Source organism: Carassius auratus, unplaced genomic scaffold (genome assembly GCF_003368295.1).
Source record: "Carassius auratus strain Wakin unplaced genomic scaffold, ASM336829v1 scaf_tig00021147, whole genome shotgun sequence".
Classification (NCBI taxonomy): Eukaryota; Metazoa; Chordata; class Actinopteri; order Cypriniformes; family Cyprinidae; genus Carassius; species Carassius auratus.
This window is the reverse complement of record NW_020525085.1, coordinates 222473-247971: the sequence shown is the minus strand read 5'-3', so window position 1 is coordinate 247971 and position 25499 is coordinate 222473. Positions and strand designations below refer to the sequence as shown.

Genomic DNA, 25499 nt, shown 5'->3' with positions numbered 1-25499 from the left:
TAAAAGAGAGTGGTTTTAATGTTTGGCGTAGTTTGTCTTTGCAGTCTGGCTCTGAATTTAATGCCAGGTCAACGTTTTGTTAGGTCTACTTGAAGTCGGCAGCCAAGTTTAGTATTTTCTGAGTTTGTTTAGAATATGCATGAATATTTCACCCCAAAATAAACATCTTGTCATTGTTTACCCACCCTTATGTAATTCCAAACCTTAATGCATTTCTGTCTTGCGTAGAACGAAGTGAATGGAGAATTGTTAAGGCTTACTTTAATGGGGATTGTAGTTGCATTTGTTCCTATTTGGTCGCATCTGTCATTATATTCCCCATTAGGTTCAGCATCCATCATATGCTTTAATAATCAAAGTCTTGATGCACGCTGTGGTTTCAGCTCACTCCAGCCCAGATGTTTTTAATGTCTGTACTTTAACCCGTTCAGAGAGATCATATGAACCTCCACAAAACATGCAATCCAAGTGTGTGAGATGTTTTCCAGTGACAGTGCATTTAAGGTTTTGTGAAACTCAAGAAATTGATGTTTTGCATTGCCCTTACAAATAAGTACCATGGTGTTATTCCTTGGCTGAGATGGTAATACCATGTTTCTAAACTAAGTCCTCCACATAATAATTCCCTGATTACCATGGTACTTGTCTAAAGAGGATGATGCTTCCATAAGCTTTTTGTTATTGTGAATCTATGATGCTGTGAAAGCATGATCATGTCATCCACCCCGACCCAAAAATATCAAGTAGCATGAAGTTTTTTCCCATGGTATCATATGGCTCATCTTTCCGATTCCTCAACACACACACATTTTCCCAGCAGCGCCCTGATCTGCCTCACACACACACACATACACACACACACAAACAATAGCTCCTTTCAGCCGCGTGATACAGTAACACTCAGAGTTTCTCTGTCTGCGTCCAGATTCATGTTTAGAAACGCAGTAACCGAGCTGGTCACTTCTCGCTGCAAACAGTTGCCATCCAGATGTTGTGAGAATGGAAGTTTGCTGGTATGATCTTTTATTATGTTGATTTTAATGGACATCAAAGCGCAACTTTTTGGGTTTGAGCTCACTGGCACCCCCTGCTGGTGGCGATAGTCTGTTATTTCACGCTCGATAGCTTTTCATCGCCCAAATTACACTCTCTTTTTATTGACCATAGTGAAGCTGTAGCAAAGATACAGTGATTTAAAACAGATGCTTTTTAATGCATCAAATTACTTTCAGATTTAAGGTCTACTTGATTTTATCACATAATCTTCCCACGATTCCCTGTAAACACATTTTCACAGTAGAGTCACTATTACCATTGCGCATACATATTATTAAACTTAACAACTATTTTCTGATTGCTAAAATCTTAGAGAGGTTTGCTCATATTTAGAAAATCTGGTATATTTTTGCAGTTTTCTCTCATTTGTAATCTGCTGCAGATTTTGTGTTGTACCCTTCAGGTGCCACTACTTTTCCGTGAGTGTGTGTTGGACATTTTTGAAAAACAGCAGGTGGGCAGAAGTGCAGTTAATAGCTTTTATGCTTGAGTGTGTCTTCATTATGAGAGGTTGTGTGTCATTGTTCATTCACCCACATTATTTACTCGTCTCTCTCTCTCTCTCTCTCTCTCTCTCTTTCTCTCTCTCTCTCGCAGGTTGTCCTTTGGTCTGTCTTTCCTTATCTTCAGTATAAGCTGCACATATTTCAATAACATCCAGTCAGAACTCTCTTTAGGAGTAATTATGGAATATTGATCAGACTTTTTTATTTTATTTTTTATTCTGTATCTCAAAACATAGAGTCTGTAATTGTCACATAAAAGGTGTTGCTTTATTTTAATGTCATTTTATTTTATATCAAAAACATCGAATCATAAATAGTTTTGTTGTTAGTAATATTTTATTTTATTTTAGGTTTAGTTTTCAAAAACAAAATGAATTAATTTGTTCTTTTTTTCTTCTTTTTTCTTTTTTTTTTTTTTTTTACGGTAACATTTGTAATTTTGTAACAACAATAATAGTAGGAGTGTTGAATCATTCAACAGTCACTGTCCCAAATCTTGTTGTAGTATGAACCATATTACCAAAGGGACATGATTTGTACAAGAGTATCCTTAAATTTAATTATAAATTAAGATATAGAATCGTGTTATAGAAAGATTTATCAATCCTTTATAAAAGCTGATAACACATTCTGTGTGCAAGTCATTTAATATGTTCAGGATTGCTGACATTGTGTTTGCTGATTTATCTTTGGAGAACTTTAAGTGTCTTAAAAGGTGCTGTTTTTTTGTTTTGGTCATGTGGTTAAAGTTCTAACAGAATGATAGTTTGCATCTAAAATAGCTCTCGGTACATTTTAAATTAAATTTAATTTAATTTAAATTTATGCATTTAGCAGACTGCTTTTATCCAAAGCGACTTTCAGTGCATTGAGGCTATCAATTTTGACCTATCATGTGTTCCTGGGGATTCGAACCCCCAACCTTGCGCAGTGCTCTACCGATTGAGCTACAGGAACACTAACACATTTTAAGTGTATCTTGTTCGTATGTAGTCTTACTCTTCCGAGGACACAGTTATTCATTATTCATTTGAGTTTTTGTTTAGTTTAATAGTCGAGAATGAGAATTAAATGCAGTCAGGGAATATTATTGCTACATTATTTTTGTTTTGAGAGCACAACATGTAGGTCACAGCTGGCCGAGCGGATTGCTGCTAACCACATTTCTCTATTGTGTTTGAATTTATTGCCTGCTATTTAGCAAATCTGATCTGTCCTTGCTGTCTTCTTTCATTAATACTGTATGTACTCTCTTGTCTGGCTGCAGCACGGTGCATGTGGAAAAGCAATGAAAGGCTTCCGATTGGGTTTTATAAAGCGAGGCCATTGTGAGATGACTGCAGGAAATCGATGAGTCATATTGATGAACATGAGCAGTTAATAAACGAGGTGTTTTTAGTCAAAAGGATATCTGGGTCAGGTTTTGTCTGCAGATTCAAGACCGCTTACAAGTTTAGATTGAGGACACAAGGCAACCCCTTCAAGAAGATGCTGAAAGGAAAGATGTTTTACAGAAAGCGCATCAAGTTTCATTTTCAAACAAATGGTGATCTTTTGAACTCTTTTCAACGTCGATAATAATCAGAAATGTTTATTTAGTAAATTGGCATATTAGAATGATTTCTGAAGGATCATGTAAAATTAAACACTGGAGTCATGATGCTGAAAATATTGTATTAAATAGAATAGAAAATAGAAAAATTTAAAATTTTATTTCACAAATAGTACAGATTTTACCCCAAAAAACTGAATGGTAGTGTGTGTGTATAGTATATGGTTGCTAGGGTGTTTTTGGTGGTTGTTAGGTGTGTTCATATCCACAGTACACCCTGTGCAATATAAGTTACACGCTAGACTTTAATACTTTAGGGAGTATGAGCATAGTGATTCTTCGACTTAACAAACACCGCTAATAAATCTCTTGGCCTTACGAAGTTTGATGGCGTGCATCCCAGCATTTATGTTTTAAGTTCTATTTTTATTCTAGCACTGAATGTTTTCCAATAGAATTATGGCCTTGTCCGTTTAAAGAGAGTTCCTTAGTTGTTGATCTGCCTCAAGGCCTTCGCAAATGCAGATTTCGTGCTGCTTTTTAATTTTTTTTCCAGAGCGACGGCTTTAGAATTGCATTTTTTCTGGTTTTTATGTATTGGGTTTATGGTCAAAATGACTCTTCCTTTTTTCATTTTATTTTATTCCCTCTTTCTGACTCATGTTTCACTCTCTATTAAATGTCAGCAGTCTGAATGCAGGTTATGATCTGTCTGATTTACTGGACCCAGCTGACTCATTATTTGAGCTTTATTTCTATGAGCAAAACCATTTTTCATTTGAGTTAACAATTATAACCCTGCTTTTTAGATCAAAATGAATAATAGACGATATATAAATATGCACTGTTTCAACACCAGCATTTAACAGAGGATCAAACATCTGGACCAGACACAAATATCTACAAGAGAAGTACAGATACAGACACGCAGATTGACTCTGGAATAAAATGAAAACAAGCATTCCAGTAAGATTTGTTGAATGTAAATTAGCCGACACTTCAGGCATTAGAGAAATGTGTTAGTGTGTTTTTCATCGACACATCTCTCACACATTAGTGCCACAGCATCTCAAGTCGAGATTTCATACATGAGGATTCATGTTTGGGCATAATACTGTCTAGGTGGGCAGTTCAATTGGTTTTGAAAGGCAGCCTGTGAGCCATGTGCTTGAATGAAGAACATACATTGGTATATACACTTTTATTATAAGACAACACCCCATAAAGGATGACATTTCAAGATGTGGGTCTCTGTCTGTTGGCGGAGCATCAGTCAGTGACTGGTTTGTAACATCCCTGTGAATGTCTAATGAAAGAAACGTCATGCCAAGAACTTGTGTACTGTAATTCTTTATGTAATTGGTCACCACACAAGCATCTGCTCTTTCGCAGTGACGATGTGGAGGATGTAAGTGGAGCACTTGTCTTTCTGTTCATGTGTACACTGTCGTAGTTCTGTTGAGGCCTGGGTGATGAAAGCGTCTCTCCACGTCAATAATGCATCAGCACAAATGCACTTGCTGCTAATGGCTTCGACGCTCCCAAAAAGTGCTGAAAAACCTCTCAGCTAAAAATAACCCGGCAGGGAAAAAGCCCAGATTCACATGTGAAGAAAGGAGGAAGAATGTTTTTTTTTTTTTGAAAACCGTAGGAAGTACACAGCTTGTTCATTCATTTGTTCATTGATTAGTTTGTTACTTCATTGTTTTACTGAAAATACTATTGTAGAACAATGTTTTAGACATTGACCTTAGTAATACCATGTTTTGGGATATTTACCTTAATACTTTAGTGTTTTGAACATTTAATGTAGTAATATCTTTCTTGGTCGTTAATAAGAGTAGTATTTAATTTTTTTAATTTGCCATAAGAAATGCAATTTTGTTTGGACATTTACCATAGTAATTCCATCTTTCTAGGTCATTTATCTTAGTAATAACAGTTTTTTTTTTTCTTTACATTAACCATGATAACAATTTTTTGGGACATTTACTAGGGTCATGCTTTTTCTTAGACATTTTCCAAATTTAACTTAGAAGAGTTGATATGTACCTTTCCCGTCTCAGTGCTTGCACTTTTAATCGCTGTAGCGCACCGCACCACTATGTTAGCATTTAGCTTAGCACCATTCATTCTTTAGGATCCAAACCGGGATGAATTTAGAAGCCATCAAACACTTCCATGTTTTCCCTATTTCAAAGACGGTTACACGAGTAGTTAAACAAGTAAGTATGGTGACCCAAAATAAAATGTGGTGATTTCGCAGCACTTCGACCTCGGCGCAGTAACGTCATCACTCCTGAAACTGCTAAGCTAAATGCTAACATAGTGGCACTGCATGCTACAGCGATTAAGTGCATGCACTGAGACGTGAGAGGTACGTATCGACGTGTCTAAGTTGAAAGAAGAACATCGAAAAACGGTCGGTGGCGTTTTCCTTTAACCTTAGTGATACCATGTTTTTTGGGACATTTACCATAGTAAAATGATTGACTTGCATGATATTAATATTGAAATGTTTATCAATATAAATAATAATTAGCCTTCTGCTCTCTTTCCTCTAGTCCTAATGTAATCTTACTGCTGTATTCTGTATGGAGAATCTATCTGTCAATCATTCAAGTCCCCACCCCCTTGTTGCCATGGAGACACAGCCACACCTCCAGGTTTCCATCCCCAACAGGCTGAGCCAATCTAATAAAGCCAGTGCGGGATCGGTCATGGATTGGTCAGGTCTGTGAGCGCTGCTCTGAGCTCAGCTGTGTTCAGTTGGTGCCCGTCTGCTGCCTCTCATTACACACTGATCTCTCCCTGCCGTCTCTCTGTTTACTGTCTATCTCTCTCTGTCATCGATTCTACCTGTCTCAGAAGGGAAGCGAACAACACGGCTCAAGGCTTTAAATAGGGGGGAAACATTCCCTCTTCAACTTTGGATTTTTACAGTCTTGGATTTAAACCCAAAAGGTTTTTTATTTTATTTTTTTGCAAATTATTCCTCATGGAAGGGGTCTGACTGTCTTCAGCCTGTTGCTGCGTATCTCCTGGTGGAGGTGATCGAGCTGTTGGGTGGGGGGGCTTGGGGTGGGGGTGCCGATAGCTGTCAGAACCGCCGTCACCAGGAGGGCGAGGGACACGTGTCGTATGCTGCAGATGGTACGGACCCTCGCCCAGTTCACCATCGCCCTGGAGGAGATGCAGGAGAGCGGAGAGAGCACCAGTGATGACGGAGGAGGAGGAGGAGGAGGGGTGGGTGAAGAGGTGGACAGGGGCGCTGCTGTCGAGCCCAATAGAAACAGGGTTGGGGGCAGCTTCAGCGCCCCTCAGACCAGTTCTGAGGTACGAGTCTTACAGCAGAGACCAGTGATGGCTGTTGCACTCTGAACCTGTTGCCGTGGTTGGTTTCTGTGTTGTTTTTGTTGTAAGAGAGCATCTACGTTTGTGAGGCTTTATCGTCAGGGTTTTTTCATAGCAGTTAAACTGTTACTTGTTTAATCTGTTCAGTCTGTCACTTTTATTCGTCTTTTGTGTTTTTCTTACAACTCTCAGTAGGTAGGTAGGTAGGTAGGTAGATAGATAGATAGATAGATAGATAGATAGATAGATAGATAGATAGATAGATAGATAGATAGAGAGATAGATAGTAGATAAGCTGTTAGAGGAATAGATAGGTTGGCAAATAAACATGTCAGTAGATAGGTCAGTGTATAGATAGATAGATAGAAGAAGGATATATTTTAAAAACAGAAAGGTTGATAGATAGACAGGATGGTAGATGGGTAGTCACAGATAGACAGAGCAGAGAGGAGAATCTTTGGATTATGTCCAGACACTGAGGGGATTTACCTGTCTGCACTGACCCTGTGGGCGTCTGTCTTAAGACTGTCTCACAATCTGGCACATGTAATTAGGTCCATCGCTGACCGGTGTGAATCTGCAAGATGATTGGCTCATGTTGGTTTTCGCTGCAGCCAATAGAGTTTTGTTTCTCCAGGCTCATTGCACTCTGTAATCTACAAACTACCTCGTGTTCTTGGATATTTTCCTGCTATTTTTACTTTCCATCTGCGTTTCTTTTCTTTTTGCTCATTTTTGGCTTTGTTTTACTCTGCGATGCTCTTTCTCAGCGTGTTTATTGCTCGTGAGTGTTTTACTCCAGCCAGAAATAGCCGACTGGCTGTGATCCCATGACCTGTTTTTGTAAAGGCCTGGCAGAGCTGGCATTGAGCGTCTGGTACTGCGTGCAGTAGAAATATCTGCATGTGTACATCTCTTTATAGTAGCATTTCTTGCTTCGTTGTTCTACGTTTGTCGTTATTAGTATGTTGCTAGAGTGTTGCCATTTCTGGTCTCTATGTTGTTCTTGTCTCTAAATCCTTACTGAAATGCAATTTTAGGGGATTTTTTCACCCACTTATTGTTTGCTACATGAAAATAACAAAAGTCTGATTGCTTAGAAGCCACACAATATGAGGGATCATGCATGTCCATTAGCACACAGTGTGTGAATTATTGTGTTATTTTGTTTTAATGTTGGTTGCCTTTGTATTGCTTGAGATTTTGCTAAGATAAACAAAGACAGTTATTGAACCCAGTATATCTGTCTTATGAGTACAGTTACAATATCGTGGGATGGTCTCTTGAAAATAGCCATGGCCTCAGGACAAAGCCCAGCAAAACTGGGAACAGTGTAGTCTCGACTTATTAATTCATGCATTTATGCATGCCCTTATTTATTCAAATTTTTCATTTTTTCATTTATTTATTAAATTTATTAAATCTGTTTTATTTCATTGCTTATTTTATTTGTTAACCTATTGTTTTTGTCAGCTGCTGATTTGGACAAACTGGTCAGTGGTGTTTTGATCAATATTGCAAATGGAAAGTGATCAGGCAATGTCAGCCTGACAGACTCATGCACAGCGCCATGTGCTTTTCCAGAGTCATTGTCATAGTTGCATAACCTTGTTGAAGAAGCTCTATAGGACAGTATATTTCTTCCTGAAAGCCAGTTGATGAACTGAGGGAAGGATTGAAAGAAGAGCAGGATGAGCTGACTTTAGGCTGTGTGATTTCAGCTCTTGTGATGTGGGAATGACGACAGTGGAGATCATCTATGGTGTGGAGGGAGATTCTGGTGCTAAGCAACTAGCTGCCTGCATTCTCAAAGTGCTCGGTTTGCTCTCTGCTGCATTTGTTTAATTTCAGTTAAATTGATGTGATTTTATTTTTAGCACTGATAGTTGACTATATCACCAGATTTTTGCTTTGATTTTAATATATCATGCAAATTAGTAGTCATTAAGCAGATGCTTTTACCCCAGCATAACACGATTATAGCTCATGCACCAATTCAACCAGCAACTTTTGATTACCAGCCATATGCTTTAACCAGTTCAGCACACCACCTGTATCTGTAGCGTGCCGAACACCGACAGCACCTGTTTGAACCGTGTCCAGAAGACAGATTCCCATGTAACGCTTGAACATTCTCTGCCCCTATTTCGTGATTGACCGTGCAGAATTTTCTTGTTGTGATTAGCGACCGGTGACCATTTCTGATCAGATCAAAGCGAGGTTGATTTGATTGCTGACGAAGGATCAAATTGCAGATTCCACCTGCTTGATTCAGAGCGCAGTAAACGTGCTCTAGCATGTGTATGTGTGTTTTTCTCAAGCCATAGTGGTTGGCACAGAGACTGCGTTTGGCTGAAATGCATAGTGTACCTCAGGCTTTAGAAGGTAATGAGATCTTCTTATAACTTAAACACACTCTTGCTTCATTCTGCTAATATAATAACCAATCAAACTCTACAGCCAGCACCTCGGACAGAGGTGTCCCTTTGATCAGACATGGGTATTTAAACCAAACATGGATGTTTTCAGATTCAGAATTTTTTTTTACCTTGAAAATCTGAAATTAGACTGCTGTGATTAATAGTACCGGTAAATCTCCATCACGTGCTTTCAGATGGAAATTATTCAGATGCATTTAATACACAGAGCCGTAGATCACTGACAAGCTACTCTATATCATGTTCATTAGATTATGAACGCGATATTGCATAGGTTGTCACTGTTAGTGTTTTTATTAATACCATTTGTTTTTATCAAATAAATGAATGTAACATGGCAAATATGAATGCACTTTCGGAAGTTGAATGTAAGGGAAATGTAATTTTGGAATTTCTGTGGTCTAATTTGATATTGTTGTTCGTGTTCTTGTTCATGATTCAATTTTATTTTATTGCTGTAATTCATTTATAGCATTAACAAGATGGCCCATTGTATTCATTTTGGTAGTGATGACTTGTGAATGTATTTTTAGTCCAGTGCCTGTATATAAGATTATTGACCATGTTCCGAGGCTGTCATGTGTGGATCAACTTACTGTGGTGTGCATTTTCATCAGTTTCAGTATGAAAAATACATTTCATATTGATTCAATAGATTTCTTGCATTTGTTTTTATTTTATAATAAATATTTATTTACCCGTATTTTATTATATTTTTTATGTTATTACAACCTAAAGATGCTAAAAAGTTAGAAGTTTGAAACAGAAAATAGTGAAATATACTCTCTCTCTCTCTCTCTCTCTCTCTCTCTCTCTCTCTCTCTCTCTCTCTCTCTCTCTCTCTCTCTCTCTCTCTATATATATATATATATATATATATATATATATGAAATACTCAAATCTGTAGTTTCAAATTATTTTTATTTTTTTATTAAATTACAAGAAAAGCATTTGGATGTTCCTGCATTCATTATATGATTTCATTACAATGATATTGCCCCATAATTCATCAGGGGACCAGCTTTGATGGGTGCATAAGGCACCTTTTGACGTTATGTAAGCCAAACAGCAGGAATGTTCATGGCTTACGCTGATGTTTAAATGAATTGTATTCATGAAGTTATGAAGCTGTGCTTTGACTTTGAGACCAGCACTGTGTGTGTGTGTGTGTGTGTGTGTGTGTGTGTGTGTGTGTGTGTGTGTGTGTGTGTATCTAGCTGTTGTGACCAATCTAGTCACATTATGATTATTAGAGGCATTAAAGGGTTTAAAGCACACATAATACTTTGTGTGTGTGTTTGTGTTTATGAGATCAGGCTACTATTGAAATCCAAGTAGTAGTACTGAGAGAAGTTTTTTTATTTTTTTATGATTTTCATTTTAGTCAGTGTAGAAGTATTGAGAAATAGTGTATACATACTGTAGTTATATTATAGTTTCCATTAGAAAGTTATTTTGGATAAAAGAATCAACTAAAGGCAGGAGTTTAAAGTTTAGGTTTTCATTCATATTTCAGTGCACATTTATATTTTCTGTTTAACATCATTATGTGTTTGTTTGTTAACAGCTGATTTTTTTATATAATAACAATAACAATAGTTTTAATAGACAAGTCTTTCCAAATCCACAGGGTGTACCTGTGACTGGATGTCAAGCTGTGTCTTTGTCCTCAGGGCATTTCAGAAATACCCCAGAGCTCTTTTTTGGATGTGTTTTGAGGCTCCCACACATGCTGTTGGAGCTGCTGGGCACATTTCTGGCCCCCCGATGAGACTCCAGAGGGCGTTTCGCTCTAAATGTAGTTTAAATGTGTTTTTATGGCCAGTTTATATTTAGGACCAAGTTCAGGCAAAGGCTCAGTGATCTCCTAAAACTCTTCGCAGCATATACAGATCCTCCTGTGTGTGCCGGTTTGATTTGTCCTGGGTGAAAAGTAACAAGATTCTTGGGAAATTACTTTAAACCAGTCCAGAATTAGTCTGTTTAGAGGAACTCACAGCAGGTCTGTAGGTTTGTTTCAGGTTTATTCAGTGCAGTTAAGAGCCGAACGTGTCAGCCAAGAGAGCATGCTGGTTAGTTCATTCTGTCAAACTGTCTGCTTTTTATGGGAGGAAATGGACTGGATGACATGAGCATCAGTCTGAGAGATACAAGCACACATATCAGCCACTTGTTTTCTTGCTTTCTTTCTTTCCATTAGTTTTTTTTTTGGGGGGGGAGGGGTGGACATGACCTTTTTCCAGTTCTATTCTGCCATGATAGTACAATTGTTTACAAAAAAATATAATCAGTTAATTCTATATAAGATAGAAAAAATATATATACAAAAAATATACAAAAGAGCAAAAAACTGAAATATTACGATTGAAAATAGCTCTTTTCTATTTGAAAATAATGTAAAATTGCATTTCAATTGCTATGATCAAAGTTTAATTTTCAGCATCATTACTCCAGTCTTCAGTGTCACATGATCCTTCAGAAATCATTCTAATATGCTGATTTGCTGCTCAGTGTCAGGATATCTAGCTGGAGTTTTATTTATTTATTTATTTATTTATTTATCAAAGTTTAATATAACTCACGTTGCCCAAAGTGCTTCACAGTCACAAGCTGAAAAAAAAGATAGACATATCCATCTCACATAAACATTAACCCATTTAAATAAGCTCTTCGTTTGAATTTAAAATATGTTGTTTTAACACAGCTTTGCTGTGCCCATGAGTTCCTCTAGAAGGCACTCCATTTACCTGTACCCTTGTTTTAAGAACCACATCTCCCATAACACCCCTTGCCAGGAACTAATTACATGCACAGCTGTTTTCTTTTAGGAGGACTATTTAAGTTACACAAAATCACTCTCGCATTGCAAAGTATTGTTTTGCCATTGCCCTTACCTTGTTTCATTTGTTTGTTACTTTGGACTGTTCACTTGGATTTTGACCATTGCCTGTTGCCTTGGATTACTCTTTTGTCTTTGCATTGGATTACATTGTTTGTTCTATCTTTACCTTGACTGTTTTGACAATGCCTTTTGCGTTAATAAAGTTTGCACTGGGATCTATCTAAGAGTCCTCGTTACAGAAATATTTCACCTTACACAGAACCAGCAGCTTTTTTAACACCGTACAAAAATGGATCCAGGCGATCTTCTGATTCATCTTCAACAGAGAGACCTTTCTATTGAGAATTAAGTGGCTGAGTTTTGCAAACTTTGCTATCAGGTAGAATTCAATGACACTTTTCTGAAAGACATTTTTAGTTTTGGTTTAAGTAAGGACATTTCATGTTTAATGCCAGTACATACTCCACACTAGCCACTGAGGTCGCTGTCATGACCTCTCTGTGCTCTTATTTCCAGTCCAGTCTGATTCACTGTGGTAACCATCAGCTCCACTGAAGTGGTCCTTCATCCCATTTGCTCTGCAGTGGTGGTCTTTTGCTCCGCCGGCTCTGCATCATGGCCTAGATCCTCCACTGCTCCACAGTCCTCCATTACTCCACGGTCTGCTACTGCTTCATGGACCTGGCCCTCCATCCCTCCCCCTGTTCCGCCTGTGCTTCACCGCACTCCTGGACTTATGCTTGATTTGGCTTAAGGATGGAGGGAATGTCAGGATCTCCAACTGGAGTGCACATGAGATCCTCTAGAGGGCACTCCATTTACCTGTACCATTGTTTCACTGACTTTATCTCCCATAACACCCTAAACCAGGAGCGTATTACTTGCACAACTGTTTGCATTTAGGAGGACTATTTAAGTAACACATAATCACTCTCACATTGCGAAAAGTACTATTTTGCTGTTGCAGACTCTACCAAGTGTTTTTCAATTGCCATTGCCGTGGCCTTGTTTCATTGATTGGTTTATTTGTTACTTTGGACTGCTCACTTGGATTTTGAACATTGCCTGTTCCCTTGGATTGCTCTTGTTTTTTTTCTCTGCCTTGGATTACATTGTTTGTTTGATATTGACCTTGCCTGTTTTGACCATGCCTTCTGTGTTAGCTTATACTTGGATCTATTCAAGAGTCCCCATTACATCAAGAAATCATATGTGGAACCAATTTTGTATGGTGATTTTTGTGTGAGATGCTACTGACATACTTGAGGAAATAAACTCTTATGAAGCCGTACAAGTGTTTTAATAAACATTTGGAGCTTTTCTACTCACAGTAACCAGTTTAAAAAGCAAGCCTAGTAAATGATCTCTCCTCCGGCCTGTTTCATGGTATACGTGACTTTGGGTGGCATACGCTGGACGTGACTTCCTGTTCAGATTACATCCGTGTCACATTGCGTGTTTGAGCTGGGCATTTCAGAGAAGATGCTGCTTAACATACTCCATCATGAAAGAGCAGCACACATCCTGCCCATTATCAGCTCTTCTCTTAAACGTCTCTGTGCCTGTCTTGGTCAGTTGTGTTTGTGATGTGGTGTCGCTCAGGGCTGAATCACAGTGGTTAGTGAAGGTTATCTGCTCTTAGACGGAAACATAAACATATTTGGCTCAGTCTCTGACATGAACCAGTAAACAGGAAACTCTTATTTTGATTAGAGCTTCATTGTAAAGTGTGTGTTCGTGTGTGTTTCCGTTTCCAAAAATTACTAAAGCATCCAAAATGCCATAATAACGTTCTTGACTGCTTTAAAATCATTATACGTTTTTTTATTACAGAATTTTTTCCTTTGGATAAAATGGAGTAAAACTCACTATGATGTTATGCCATAGTGTTTTTATGAGGTTGCTGCGATCTTAGATGTCTACTTTAATGTCTATTTTTGTTCTTTATTTTAAGTGCATTCATTTTGTTTATGTGTGTGCGTACTGTATGTTTTATGTGACTTGCTGTAAGTTTTGTCTCTATATTTCTCTCTACAGGATATGAGAAGACATGTGATCATGACTCTGCTAGATACTGAACAATCTTACGTTGAGTCTCTGCGCACACTTATTCAGGTATGAAACACATAAATAAATCAATACTGGCTGCCTTTGAGCTTATATAAAGCTGATAATATTGACTACTGGTTTTGACTTCTGATTTTACCTCTGAGGATGTCTCCAAAGGAAGTTTTTGTCATTTTGATTCGCTTCTTGGGACAGTAAATAACAGTCATCACATTAAACACAATGGCCTAACCAAGGATGTTGCAGAACATTCTTCATTAAAATAAAAAAAGGACTCTATCATTAAGAATATGTCATTTGTGAACAGAACAGAAGAACAGAAACATGATTTTACTGAAAGAGCAAGAGCGGAAGCTGCATACAGAATTTAATAAGCAAAAGAGAGCAATAAATCATCATCTTTTTCAATCTCTCCTGACTCATAACAACCTATTCTAGCTGGTGCAGCGGTTGCCGTGGCAACAAGGTGAGCAAGTCCTGGAGCGCAGCAGTGTTTGAGCTCGATCACCCAGCGCTGCTCTAAAATGTCCCATTACTGAGTAATTCTCACCAGCGTTAGTGCTGTCGTTCTGTGTTAAAGGAAGCGGTTAGCTGTGGGGTAAATGATTGTGTTCCAGTCAACATCATTACCTGTAGATGGCCCGCAGCGGGCGAATCTGAGCCAACAATGAGAGAGAAGCACAAGCGCAGGTCAATCAGCTTCGAGGTGTGAATGTGGACGGACGGATGACAGGCGAGAGCGCTTGATCGTGGCACTGGCATGTCTCTGGGCACGTTTTAGGGCGTTTGAAATGCTAGAAGAATGTTGGCCAGATGTTTGCTTGTCAAAACACAAACTGAACCAGACACACTACTGTGTGCCAACAGGGAGTGTGTGTGTGTGTGTGTGTGTGTGCTCTTGTTTTTGTGTCATATCAGGACACAACTTTGTATAATGACATGGGTATGACACAGGTATTACAAGGAGAGGGTGACTTATGAGGACATAACCCATGTCCCCATTTTTCAAAACGCTTATAAATCATACAGAATGAGTTTTTGGAGGAAGTAAAAATGCACAAAGTTTCCTGTGAGGGTTAGGGTTAGGTGTAGGGTTGGTGTAGGGCCATAGGATATACAGTTTGTACAGTATAAAAAACATTATGCCTATGGGATGAACACAACGTGAAACAAACGTGTGTTCGTGTTCATGTGTGTGTGTGTGTGTGTGTGTGTGTGTGTGTGAATATATAGATGACTATAGCAATTGTTTTTTTTAAAGTATAATTTAAATTATCATGTAGACCATGGTATAATGTATGCGTATGATTATCATTCAGTACCATAAAATACATGAAATAACATGAGATCTAAATCAACAAATTATATTCTTTTTAATTCCATTTCAGTAATAATTATTTGAGGTAATAGTAATGTAATGCTGCCTATCTAGTGTTTGTGTGGATGTGTGTGTGTTTTATGTATTATTATTATTTATTCTGATTTATACAGGGTGGGAAAAAATAAAAATTACAAATAAATATTTGTGTTTAAAGGTAATGATTAAATAAAACATGAAGGTAAAGCATTGAAATATACAAACGTAGATGAACAGAATAGTAGAATCACTAAGTGCAAACAATCTGTATGTTTTTTTGTTTAGTTTAGTTTTTAAGTGTCCTGTTGGTTGTTAACATGTCATTTTAAGTAAAATGGTTTGGAAATGACATTTGGAAATGAAACCCCTTTAGTACCCAGAAAACCTCCCCTAAAAATTAAATAAAATATGAAGGTAAAGCACTTAAATGTACAAACATAGATAAACTAAATATTATTTGTACTTTTTGTTTCATTTAACATTCTATTACATATTAATAAGTTGTTTTATAGAAGTAAAATGGGTTGCACATGATATTTAACCTTAACTTTTTTGAATGAGTTTGAGTAAGTCATTGAGATGCATCTTTGGTTTTATAAAGGACTTGTTTTGTAACAGTAAAGACACAGAAGCAGAATGTTTATCTGCATTTGATGTGACACAGATTACGTCCCAAGAGGAGAGGCAGGCATTTCCTTTAATCAAAGTCTGTCCCAGACCACCACAGGCACACACCAACACATTCTGTCATTTACTAATGCAGATCCTTTACTATTTGCATGCATACTCATTTAGGTTTATTTTTGAGCTGGCCATAATGCATTGCAATGAAAATGTTCAATAATAATTCATTGAGTACTAAAATGTAACAATTGTTCCAGTTTCAGCTCTTCTCATATTACCACTGTCTCTCTGTGTTGTTGTTCTGGTTTCAGGGCTACATGAAGCCCCTCAAGCACCCGGAAACCTCGCCTCTCTGTGACCCGTCTCTGGTGGATGAGATGTTTTACCAGATCCCTGAGATCTTCGAGCATCACGAGCAGTTCCTGGAGCAGGTGCTGGACTGTGTGAACCAGTGGCACGACAAACAGACGATCGGTCATGTGCTCATTCAGTCGGTGAGATCCTAACCACTAATTCAAGACAATTTGTACCGTATTATATGAGCATAGCATCCAAAACCATATAAGGCTATGTTGAAAATACTGTACTGTACCTGAAAAGCGTTTTCAATAGTTTTTTGGTTTTCTGGATCCGTGCATGTTTTTAGGATAATATTGCTCACTGTCTGGAAGAGAAGAACGAATGCTGTGTCCCGGGTTGCATACTATCTGTTCTAAGTAGTATGCAACATTAGTATACTGAATATAGTGAATATTAAAGTATAATTGGATGCTAATATGGGGGCCCTTTGTTTGTGGAAAATCGTCCAGAATCTAATTTCAAAAAAATTTCATTTGATTAAAACTATCATCAGTCACATACAGAAATCAAAGGTCTTCACTGTGGCCTTAAAGCATAAGTTTGGTTTGAAATTATGAAATAAATGAATTACTGTTGTACAGCAGAACGTACTTAAAAGTAATAATAATAATAATGCCATTTATTTAATTTTAATCCATGTTTTAGTTTCAACTGGAAAACTTTGTTGCACAGCACTTTGTTTGCCAAACATGTAAAGAAATTGTTAGAATTTAATTTTATTACATACTCAGAGTGTACTCCCATAAATAGCATATGAACAATCTTTTTCAGTTTGCTGCAAGCAAGAGATATTTGAATACTCTTCACTTCCTGCCATGTCTCATAGTGATGATGTCATTCATCCTCTGTAATTGGCCACACACAAGGCTGGTGCATTTAGCCAGAGATCTGCTCTGATAGTGCATGAGAAGGCTAGGCTCTCAGAACGTGTAGCAGGTGTTTGTTTTCCGTCCTAAAGAGATGTCAGCTTATTAGCCGACAGAGACGCCACACTGGTTCACCTCACTGTCCTTCACACACACACACACACACACACACAGCATTTCTCCTGCTGCTAGGTCCACATTTTACCTTAAATATCATCTCTACCATTCAAAATGAATACTTTCTTTCAGCAAGGACACTTTAAATGGATCAGTAATGACAGTAATGACATTTATCATTTTACAGAAGATAGCTATTTCAAATATATGATAAATAAAATATAGCACAGTTTCCACAGAACAAAATGAAGCAGCTAAACTATTTTGAACATTGATAATAATCTGAAATGTTTCCTGAGCAGTAAATGATCTGAAGGATCATGTGACACTGAAGACTGGAGGAGTGATGCTGAAAATACAGCTGCGCATCACAGAAATAAATGATATTTTAAAATATATTAACATAGGAAATAATTTTTTAAAATTGTAATAATATTTAAATTTTTTACTGTTTTTACTGTATTTTTAATAAATAAATGCAGCCTTGGTGAGCATAAAAAACTTTTTGGAAATATTTGTAAAAATCTTACCAAGCCCAGTCTTTGGAACTCTAGTGACTGTTGTGTAAGTCTGCTGAAGCTGAAGGGACGCTGAGTGTCTCTGTGTGGGGTTTTAATCTGTCTGACCCTCTGTCCCGCTATACTGGAGTAAACCCCCTCACCATTGCTAGTTCAGTGTTGTTTAGACGTTCCTGTCAGATTCACAAATGCAGGATTTTTATGGGCTCTGACTAAATGAGTCGACCAACTCAGGTAGTTCGAGTTTTATGAGTTTCTTTCAGGATCTGCGTCGCTTTATAGTGCCGCACTGAACCCTGTGTCTCTTATGCTCATGCCTACGCTCATGCTCATGTTGTAATTTGAGTGTTTTCATTGTCGTTTTGTAATAATGCCTATGTTTTTTATGGATCTGAAAGACATTTTTCTTACTAGTTTTTTCCATAGGGACTTTTAAAAGCACTGAGATTCATCTAACATTATAGACACACACACACACACACACACACACACACACACCTAGCATTGTGGCAGTAAAGTTTTGTGACTTTTTGTACTGCAAGAAAGGGGCATTATCTTGTTTTATTTAATTGTTTAATTTTATTAAATAACAAAAAAGCCAAGTCACATGCTGAAGCCAGAATGACCAAAAACAAAACATAAAAGGTCGTTCACCTTATATTCAGTAATCTAGAATATCAAATTATTTCAATTATTTATCGAACTTGTGTTTCGTTTGTTATATTACATTCATGCGCACTTTAATGTACGACTTAAAACTAGACACGAGGAAACCTGAGCATCGGGTGGCAGAACATAAACTATGAAACCGTTTATTGTATTTTTTTATTTATTATTTTCATGTGTACTTGTAATGTTCAAATGCAAACTAGACACAAGGAATCCTGAGCGTTAATAATTATTATTAACTTCATTATTTAATATTTTATTTTACATTCATGTGCACTTTAATGTTTCAGCACAACTGTAAACTAGACACAATGAACGCTTAGGCAGCTGTACCTAAAGCTTATAAAAATATTTTCTTTATTTGATTTGATTTACTTTTTTTGCATTTATGTGCACTTTAATATTCAGTATAGCTGTGAACTACACAAAGGGAAACCTGAGCATCAGGTGGTGGTACATAACATTTAAAAATAGTTTTTATTTTATTTCGTTTTATTGAAGTGTCAGAATGAAAAGCATCCATGTAATGGAGATTGTGCAGATGTGTCCGCCTGTTCTTCAGGGCTCGTAAAACAGGGCAAATTATCCCCCTGTGTGCTCTACAGTCACACGCTCATAGCGCTGGAGATGATCTGTTTCTCCTCATGACCTGCCAGAGATGTATGTGAGGACACACACCATCCACAGACAAAGATAATACTCAATGTTGTCCTACTATCACATAGGAAGCTGTTTCAGTTACAAAAAGCACCTTTGTGTTGGTTTTTGTTTTGTGGCTTAACATGATAACATTGAAAAATTCTCTAAAGCCATAAGACAGGTTTCTATCAATGATTTGAGTTTGTGAAGGTGCACATCTGTTCTGTTCAGTGCTGCTAATGTCTCGGCTTTCTCCTCACAGTTTTCCAAAGAGATCCTCGCCAATATTTATTCAGCGTACATCGACAACTTCATGAACGCCAAAGACGCAGTGAGAATTGCCAAGGAAGCCAAGCCTGCTTTCCTAAAGTTTCTAGAGGTACATTACAACGTTGTTTCTGTGCGTGTGTGTTGGTAGAAATACTTTTACACTGCAGTAATCCTCTCGAGAGGCTGTTTTAGCAGCTCTTGGCCATTTGGTACAGTTTAGCTTTGAATGATATGAAGATGTGCAAAGAAACTGTTCAAACAGCTACACTGGGTTCATTTTCAGTGTTTAAAGATGGACTAGTAATGTCTTTAACCAGAGATGGTGACACACATGAGGTTAAACCAGTGTTATTACAGTATTATTTATACTAGTATTATTTATCCATGGTTTGAAATCACTTTTATGTTCATGTTGTTTCATTTTCTTTTTTCTGTTTTACTTTTAGTAACCTTGAACCTGTTTAAGTTAGTTTCCAAAGCAACATTTCTAATAAATATATATACACATAAATTCCCTCCTCCTTTCATATGCATATTTATGCTTTCATATACTCCCAGCCGAATCATAAAATGTTTCGAGGGTTACTGCCCTCTAGTGGTGCCTCCTTAAACTGACCCGAAACCAAGTTATCTAGTAAAGCATGGTTGGGTAAACTGTACACATGTAGTTAAAATCAAGATAAAGTATAGTTGTTCTTCTAAACTTTTTGTTTGTCTCTCTCTTTCCTCTTCAGCAAAGCATGCGTGAGAATAAAGAGAAACAAGCTCTGGGTGATCTGATGATAAAGCCGGTACAGCGGATCCCACGATACGAGCTGCTAGTTAAGGTGACACTAACCTTCTCCCATTTTTCTTTTACCTTTTTGTGCCTGTTTGTTTTTTTATTGATAACATGTCTTGTTCGTTTGGAACACATCAGATAGAGCTGAATGATTAATTGAAATAAATTCAGAATTGTAATATAACGTGCAATTGGCAAATCGCAAAAACTGCATTTTATTTAAACATGTGCACAGCGTGTTTGTAACTGCTAGCTGTGTTCATTCACAAGCATGTAGCTTCTTTAAACACTGTTTTTACAGTAAATGCATCGCTGCATCATTTCAATCTTTGTATCATTGTGTCACTTATCATGTTCAGTTGGGAACAAAACATGTGCCATCCATTTGAGAAAATTTATAAACCTAAATTTGGCAGATTTTCCCCTAAATGAAAGCTCAAAGATATAATGTTTGAAATTAGGAAATTACGACATACATTTTAATATTGTAATGTTACTGTTGTGCTGTAAAATAAATAAATAAAATATACTTTTTATGTAATAGTAGTAGTAATAATAATAATAGACTATTGTTAGAGTACTCAATAAAAAAAAAACTATAGTTTTATTTTACAATCTAACAATCTAACTCTAAAATTACAGGACTAAAATGTAATAATTTCTATAAAATTTAAAATGATAATTATATAATGAGTCATATTGATAAATAAACATATTTTTTGTTTTTATGGCCTAATTACAAACAACTAAAAAAAAATCTGGACCTCTTTAAAAAAATACATTTTAAATCACAATCGCAATTCTTATCAGGAAAAACGAATGCTATTTGATATTTCACAAATCACATGTTTTGTATGTGATCACAGTTTAGCAGCTAGTTAAAATCCTTCATATTTACTCATCTCGTCTCTTAATGTTAGGGACAAAATGCTTAAATTAATTTTCCTTTTGCTCTGAGATGCTGTTCTTGAATATTCAGGACTGAAACTATGCATTTTATAGGTGTCTTTGTTAGTTTTGGTAGTTTAGTTTTTAAATGAACCGTTCTGTTTCTGTGCTTCAGGATCTTCTGAAGCACACTCCCGAGGATCACCCAGACTACCTGTTCCTGCAGGACGCCCAGAAGAACATCAAGCGATTGGCTGAGAGGATCAACAAGGGCCGACACACCGCCGAGGAGCTGGAGCGAGAGACACGCGTCATGCAGGAGATCGAGGCGCACATCGAAGGCGTGGAGCACGTGAGATCACTCAGACTCACTCCAGCAATTCATCAGCTGCTTTGATTAAAACATGATTTTAAATCCATTTTTATTTCTTATTCATTTTTATGATTTTTTTAAAATCGCTTTTATGAAATTTGGCATATAAATAAACTTCCGTTTCCTTGCCTAATTGTTGGAGGACTAGTCCACCATTACAGTAACTAATATATTGTAAAAATGCTTTTTTAATATCTTCTTGTTTTCCAGTATAAAATATCGAAACATTCTTTAATCCAGATTTATATATTTATTTGAGAAGCAAGATGACATTAAGTCTTGTTTTACGAAAAATAAAAAAGCATCAAAATTAAGTGCTTTTTGTCATAAAATCAAGAAAAATATTATATTTGTTAGTGCGGTAAGAAAAATAATAATAGTGTTTTCTCTTTGAATTATGTTATTTTTTATGACACCATTTGCAGATTTTTTTAAAGCTTAAATTTTGATACATTTGTCAGAAGACAAGACTTAATATTTTATGTCATCTTATGTTTAGATACATAAAACACATCTTTACATGTTTACATGTTTAGATATTTGTACTGCTGGAAAAAGACGAGAAAAAAGTGAGCAAGAAAATGTAATGGACTAAATATGAACAAACAAAAACTAAATTGATAAAAAAAAAAAAATCCCTTTATTTAAAGCAGTTTAAATTATCATATTAATATACCTTACCTTACTGTACGATATTAAGTGTTGTTTTGTGACAAATGCACAAATTGCACAAAAAAAGGAAAAGATATTTGTTTATTTTTCTAAGCCCACTGTCAGATATTTTTATTGTTTTTCAGAAAACAAGGTTGAATATGTTTGGGTATATGTACTTGTGAAAAAAGACAATTATCAAGCAATAACCTTTTTTCAGTGTATTTACAATTTCGGTTGAAAATCTGATTAAATATGTTCGATTGATACCACACAAACCAGTTCCAGTGGTATGAAGACTAGTTCGCCCTCAGTAACACCTAATAATGTATTTTCCTGTCAGATCCTGAATCCACAGAGGAAGTTCCTGAGACAAGAGATGGTGGTGGAAGCGGTGAGCACTAATAAGCACAAGAAATCAAATTAGTTTAAGCAAACGGTTGAGCTGCCTAAACCTCTGTCCTTCTCTGTGCTGTAGAAAACGGTGGGCGGTAAGAAGGACCGCTCTCTGTTTCTGTTCAGCGATCTGCTCATCTGCACCACGCTGAAGAGGAAGTCTGGATCTCTGCGCCGGAGCTCCATGAGTCTGTGAGTGCGGCTGTGCATTTGCAGCGTTCTTTTAATAGTCCAGAGATGTGAGAAGGGCCTGGGAAACTGCTGTTTGGTTTAGAAACCCCAGAGTCCCCTGAGCTCTTCTGTTCTGATGGCCACAATAAAAGCGGTTTATTTGTGAATAGCACTGCGCTCTAGTGGACAGTCATGGAAACAGCACAGAGACCGTCTGTTTCATGTTTCATTAACTTGCAGGACGCTTATTTCTTTGACAGCAGCAGCAATATGGAAATGCATCACATTAGAGCTCTGTAAACACTCTTTTGTGACTTGTTTAAGAGTTCGGTGACCTTTCATGATGAACCCTGCACCGCATTTGAACCAGCAACATTTCAGACACCAGACTAGAACTACAAGTGCACACTAACGATGTTGGAAATATCCTTGACTGATGAACACTTGGTCTCTCTTTCAGATACTCCACTGCTAGTTTCATTGACACCTCCAGCAAATACAAGTTCTTGTGGAAACTGCCTTTAGAAGACATTGAAGTGGTTAAAGGTACTGATTTTCATCCAGCATGCTCTTAAAAGTTTAAATTCACACTGAGTTCATTTTTAAAATTAAGAGGCCTTTCTTGAATGTCCTAGAGTTATCTTACCTTTTCTTGCTTGTTTATTTATTTAAATTAATGAATTATTCATTTTAATTATCATTTAATTATTTAATTGTAACTGTTTTTTTTTTTTGCATTTTTATTATTCTTTTCTGTTATTTATTTCATGCCTTATTTTTATATTTAATGAATACATTTTATGCATTATTCATTTATTTTATTTTATCCCCCTTTTATATTATTCTTTGCTATTACACTTGAACTTTGGTGCTCTGTTACTGACCCATTGTCATTTCTTCATCACAGGTTCTAATCAAGCCACGAACAGAGAAAACATCCAGAAAACCATCAGCCGTCTGGATGAAGATCTCAGCACGCTGGGCCAAATAAGCAAGCTGTCAGAAACACTCAGTTTCCCCCATCAGGTCTTTCTGATTTAGCATTAAAAATACTTCATTCAGGTTTTTTTCTGACGGATTACATAGCTGTCCCGATTGGTTGTAGACAGCAGTGGTGGAAATAATGGTGCATGCAAATAAACAAAATAAAATTTAAGTCTATCTGTGCATATTTGGGATATAAAAATAGAGAAACTTTTAGAAGACAGGATAAAATGTTGTTTTGCTTGTGCCGACTTATTCTGAAGTGAGTTTGTGTGTGTGTGTCAGAGTTTGGACGATGTGATAAAGGATCTGATGGCGTCGGTTCACCGTGAGCTGGCAGATAAACAGTCTGTGGCCTTCAGCATGACGTTACTGCCCACTAAACTAGAGCTGACCAGCACTTCAGCCGAGACCACCTTCATCTTTGAGTTCAGCAGCCCTGACACCCGCAGTAACTTCGAGCAGGCCTTCGAGGAGGCCAAGAAGAAGCTCGGTAAATCAGACTGACCCTCTGTTTCTGTTCTGAGTGATGTACAGCGATCTGAGAGCAAGTCACATCAAATGATTCTTTTCCTACAGAGAGAAAAAGGGGGAAATTATTATTTTCTGTTATGAATCTTTCGTTGACATTTAGCACAAGACAAACTAGTGAATAAAACAAGAAATCGAGAATCCACTGTATAAACAGAAGCCAGTGTTGTTTTACTAATATTTATTTGATTGTAATTAATACAGTATTTGTAAAACTATGATATAAATAATACAAAAATATATATATATATAATATATATATATATTTATTTTTTTTATTTATGTTTTATTTTTTTTTCATTTGTAATTTACTAATTTTGTTTTGTAATTTGTTTTACCTTTACTGACTGAAATTAATTTTTAAAAACTAAAATTACAAAAAATTAACCTATTTTAGTTGCCAACATTTCAGATTTTTTTTCTTAAGTTTTACATATAAAATGTATTGCCATAAATCAAACAGTAATTATATATATGCACAAATGGCACAAAAGTACTTAATATATTAATGTGTGTGTGTGTGTGTGTATGTGGGTCTAAAGCTCTGAAAGTACCTCATATTTTCATGAGAAGTTTAAGAAATACTGCATATTGATTTATAAATACAGTATTTGTTGAAGCTCCTATTTGCAATAATTTTTAATGTGTTTTTGTAAATTGATCTAGTATTTGTTAGGATTTTTCATAGATATTTATGCATAGTCCGAGAAATACTGCCTATATTCATGTAAAATCCAATTAATACAGGATATATTAACTAATGAAAAGAAAATTGTATATACTCAATGAAAATGCCAATAAATGCTGCACAAAATTCATAACAAAGCCCAAAAAATACTACCTATTTTTTATGATAAAATACAAATTTGCATATATTTTTGAGAAGGCCAATAATATATACTTCATATATTTCATGTTAGCCCTTTAAATATGCTGTATATTGATGATTTGCCCAACATTTTCCTCAAAAGCACGCTGTTTCCCATCTTTTGTCCAGCCATGAACAAAGACCAGTGGGACCCTGAGTTCCTGAAGGCCATTCCCATCATGAAGACCCGCAGCGGGATGCAGTTCTCCTGCGCCTCCCCCAGTCACAGCTGTCCAGAGAACACGTATGAGGTGTGGGTGTGTAACAGCGATGGCTACGTGGGTCAGGTGTGTCTGCTGAACATCCGGGACGAGCCCACGGTGGAGGCCTGCATCGCCGTCTGCTCCGCTCGCATCATCTGCATCGCAGCCGTGCCGGGCCTGAAGAACAGGTGAGACCCGACAGGACTAATAATAGAGGAGCTGTCCTAATGAGCACCATGAGACCAGATGCATCATGCTCACACTGCTAATGTCACAGTGTGCTTAAAAGAACAATAGAGGTTATTTTCATCCTGATGTTTATGTTCTGCATATGAGGCATGCATGGAAATTAGTTTCAACATTTTTCGATGTATGTAAAAGAACAGAACATGTCCACTAGCTCCACCTATTAAGGATA

The 25499-nt window shown here is 36.8% G+C and overlaps 1 protein-coding gene across 1 annotated transcript in view; it reads left to right on the top strand.

Annotated features, from left to right (window-relative positions):
* LOC113076752 (rho guanine nucleotide exchange factor 17-like) overlaps nucleotides 1-25499 on the top strand; it is a 73245-nt gene that overhangs the window by 36527 nt on the left and 11219 nt on the right. The window contains 11 exon segments of the mRNA XM_026249449.1: nucleotides 13786-13863; nucleotides 16108-16290; nucleotides 19228-19344; nucleotides 19970-20062; nucleotides 21080-21256; nucleotides 22272-22322; nucleotides 22407-22516; nucleotides 22956-23041; nucleotides 23403-23521; nucleotides 23765-23972; nucleotides 25008-25269. Of these exon segments, the coding sequence (XP_026105234.1) occupies nucleotides 13786-13863; nucleotides 16108-16290; nucleotides 19228-19344; nucleotides 19970-20062; nucleotides 21080-21256; nucleotides 22272-22322; nucleotides 22407-22516; nucleotides 22956-23041; nucleotides 23403-23521; nucleotides 23765-23972; nucleotides 25008-25269 (1484 nt within the window).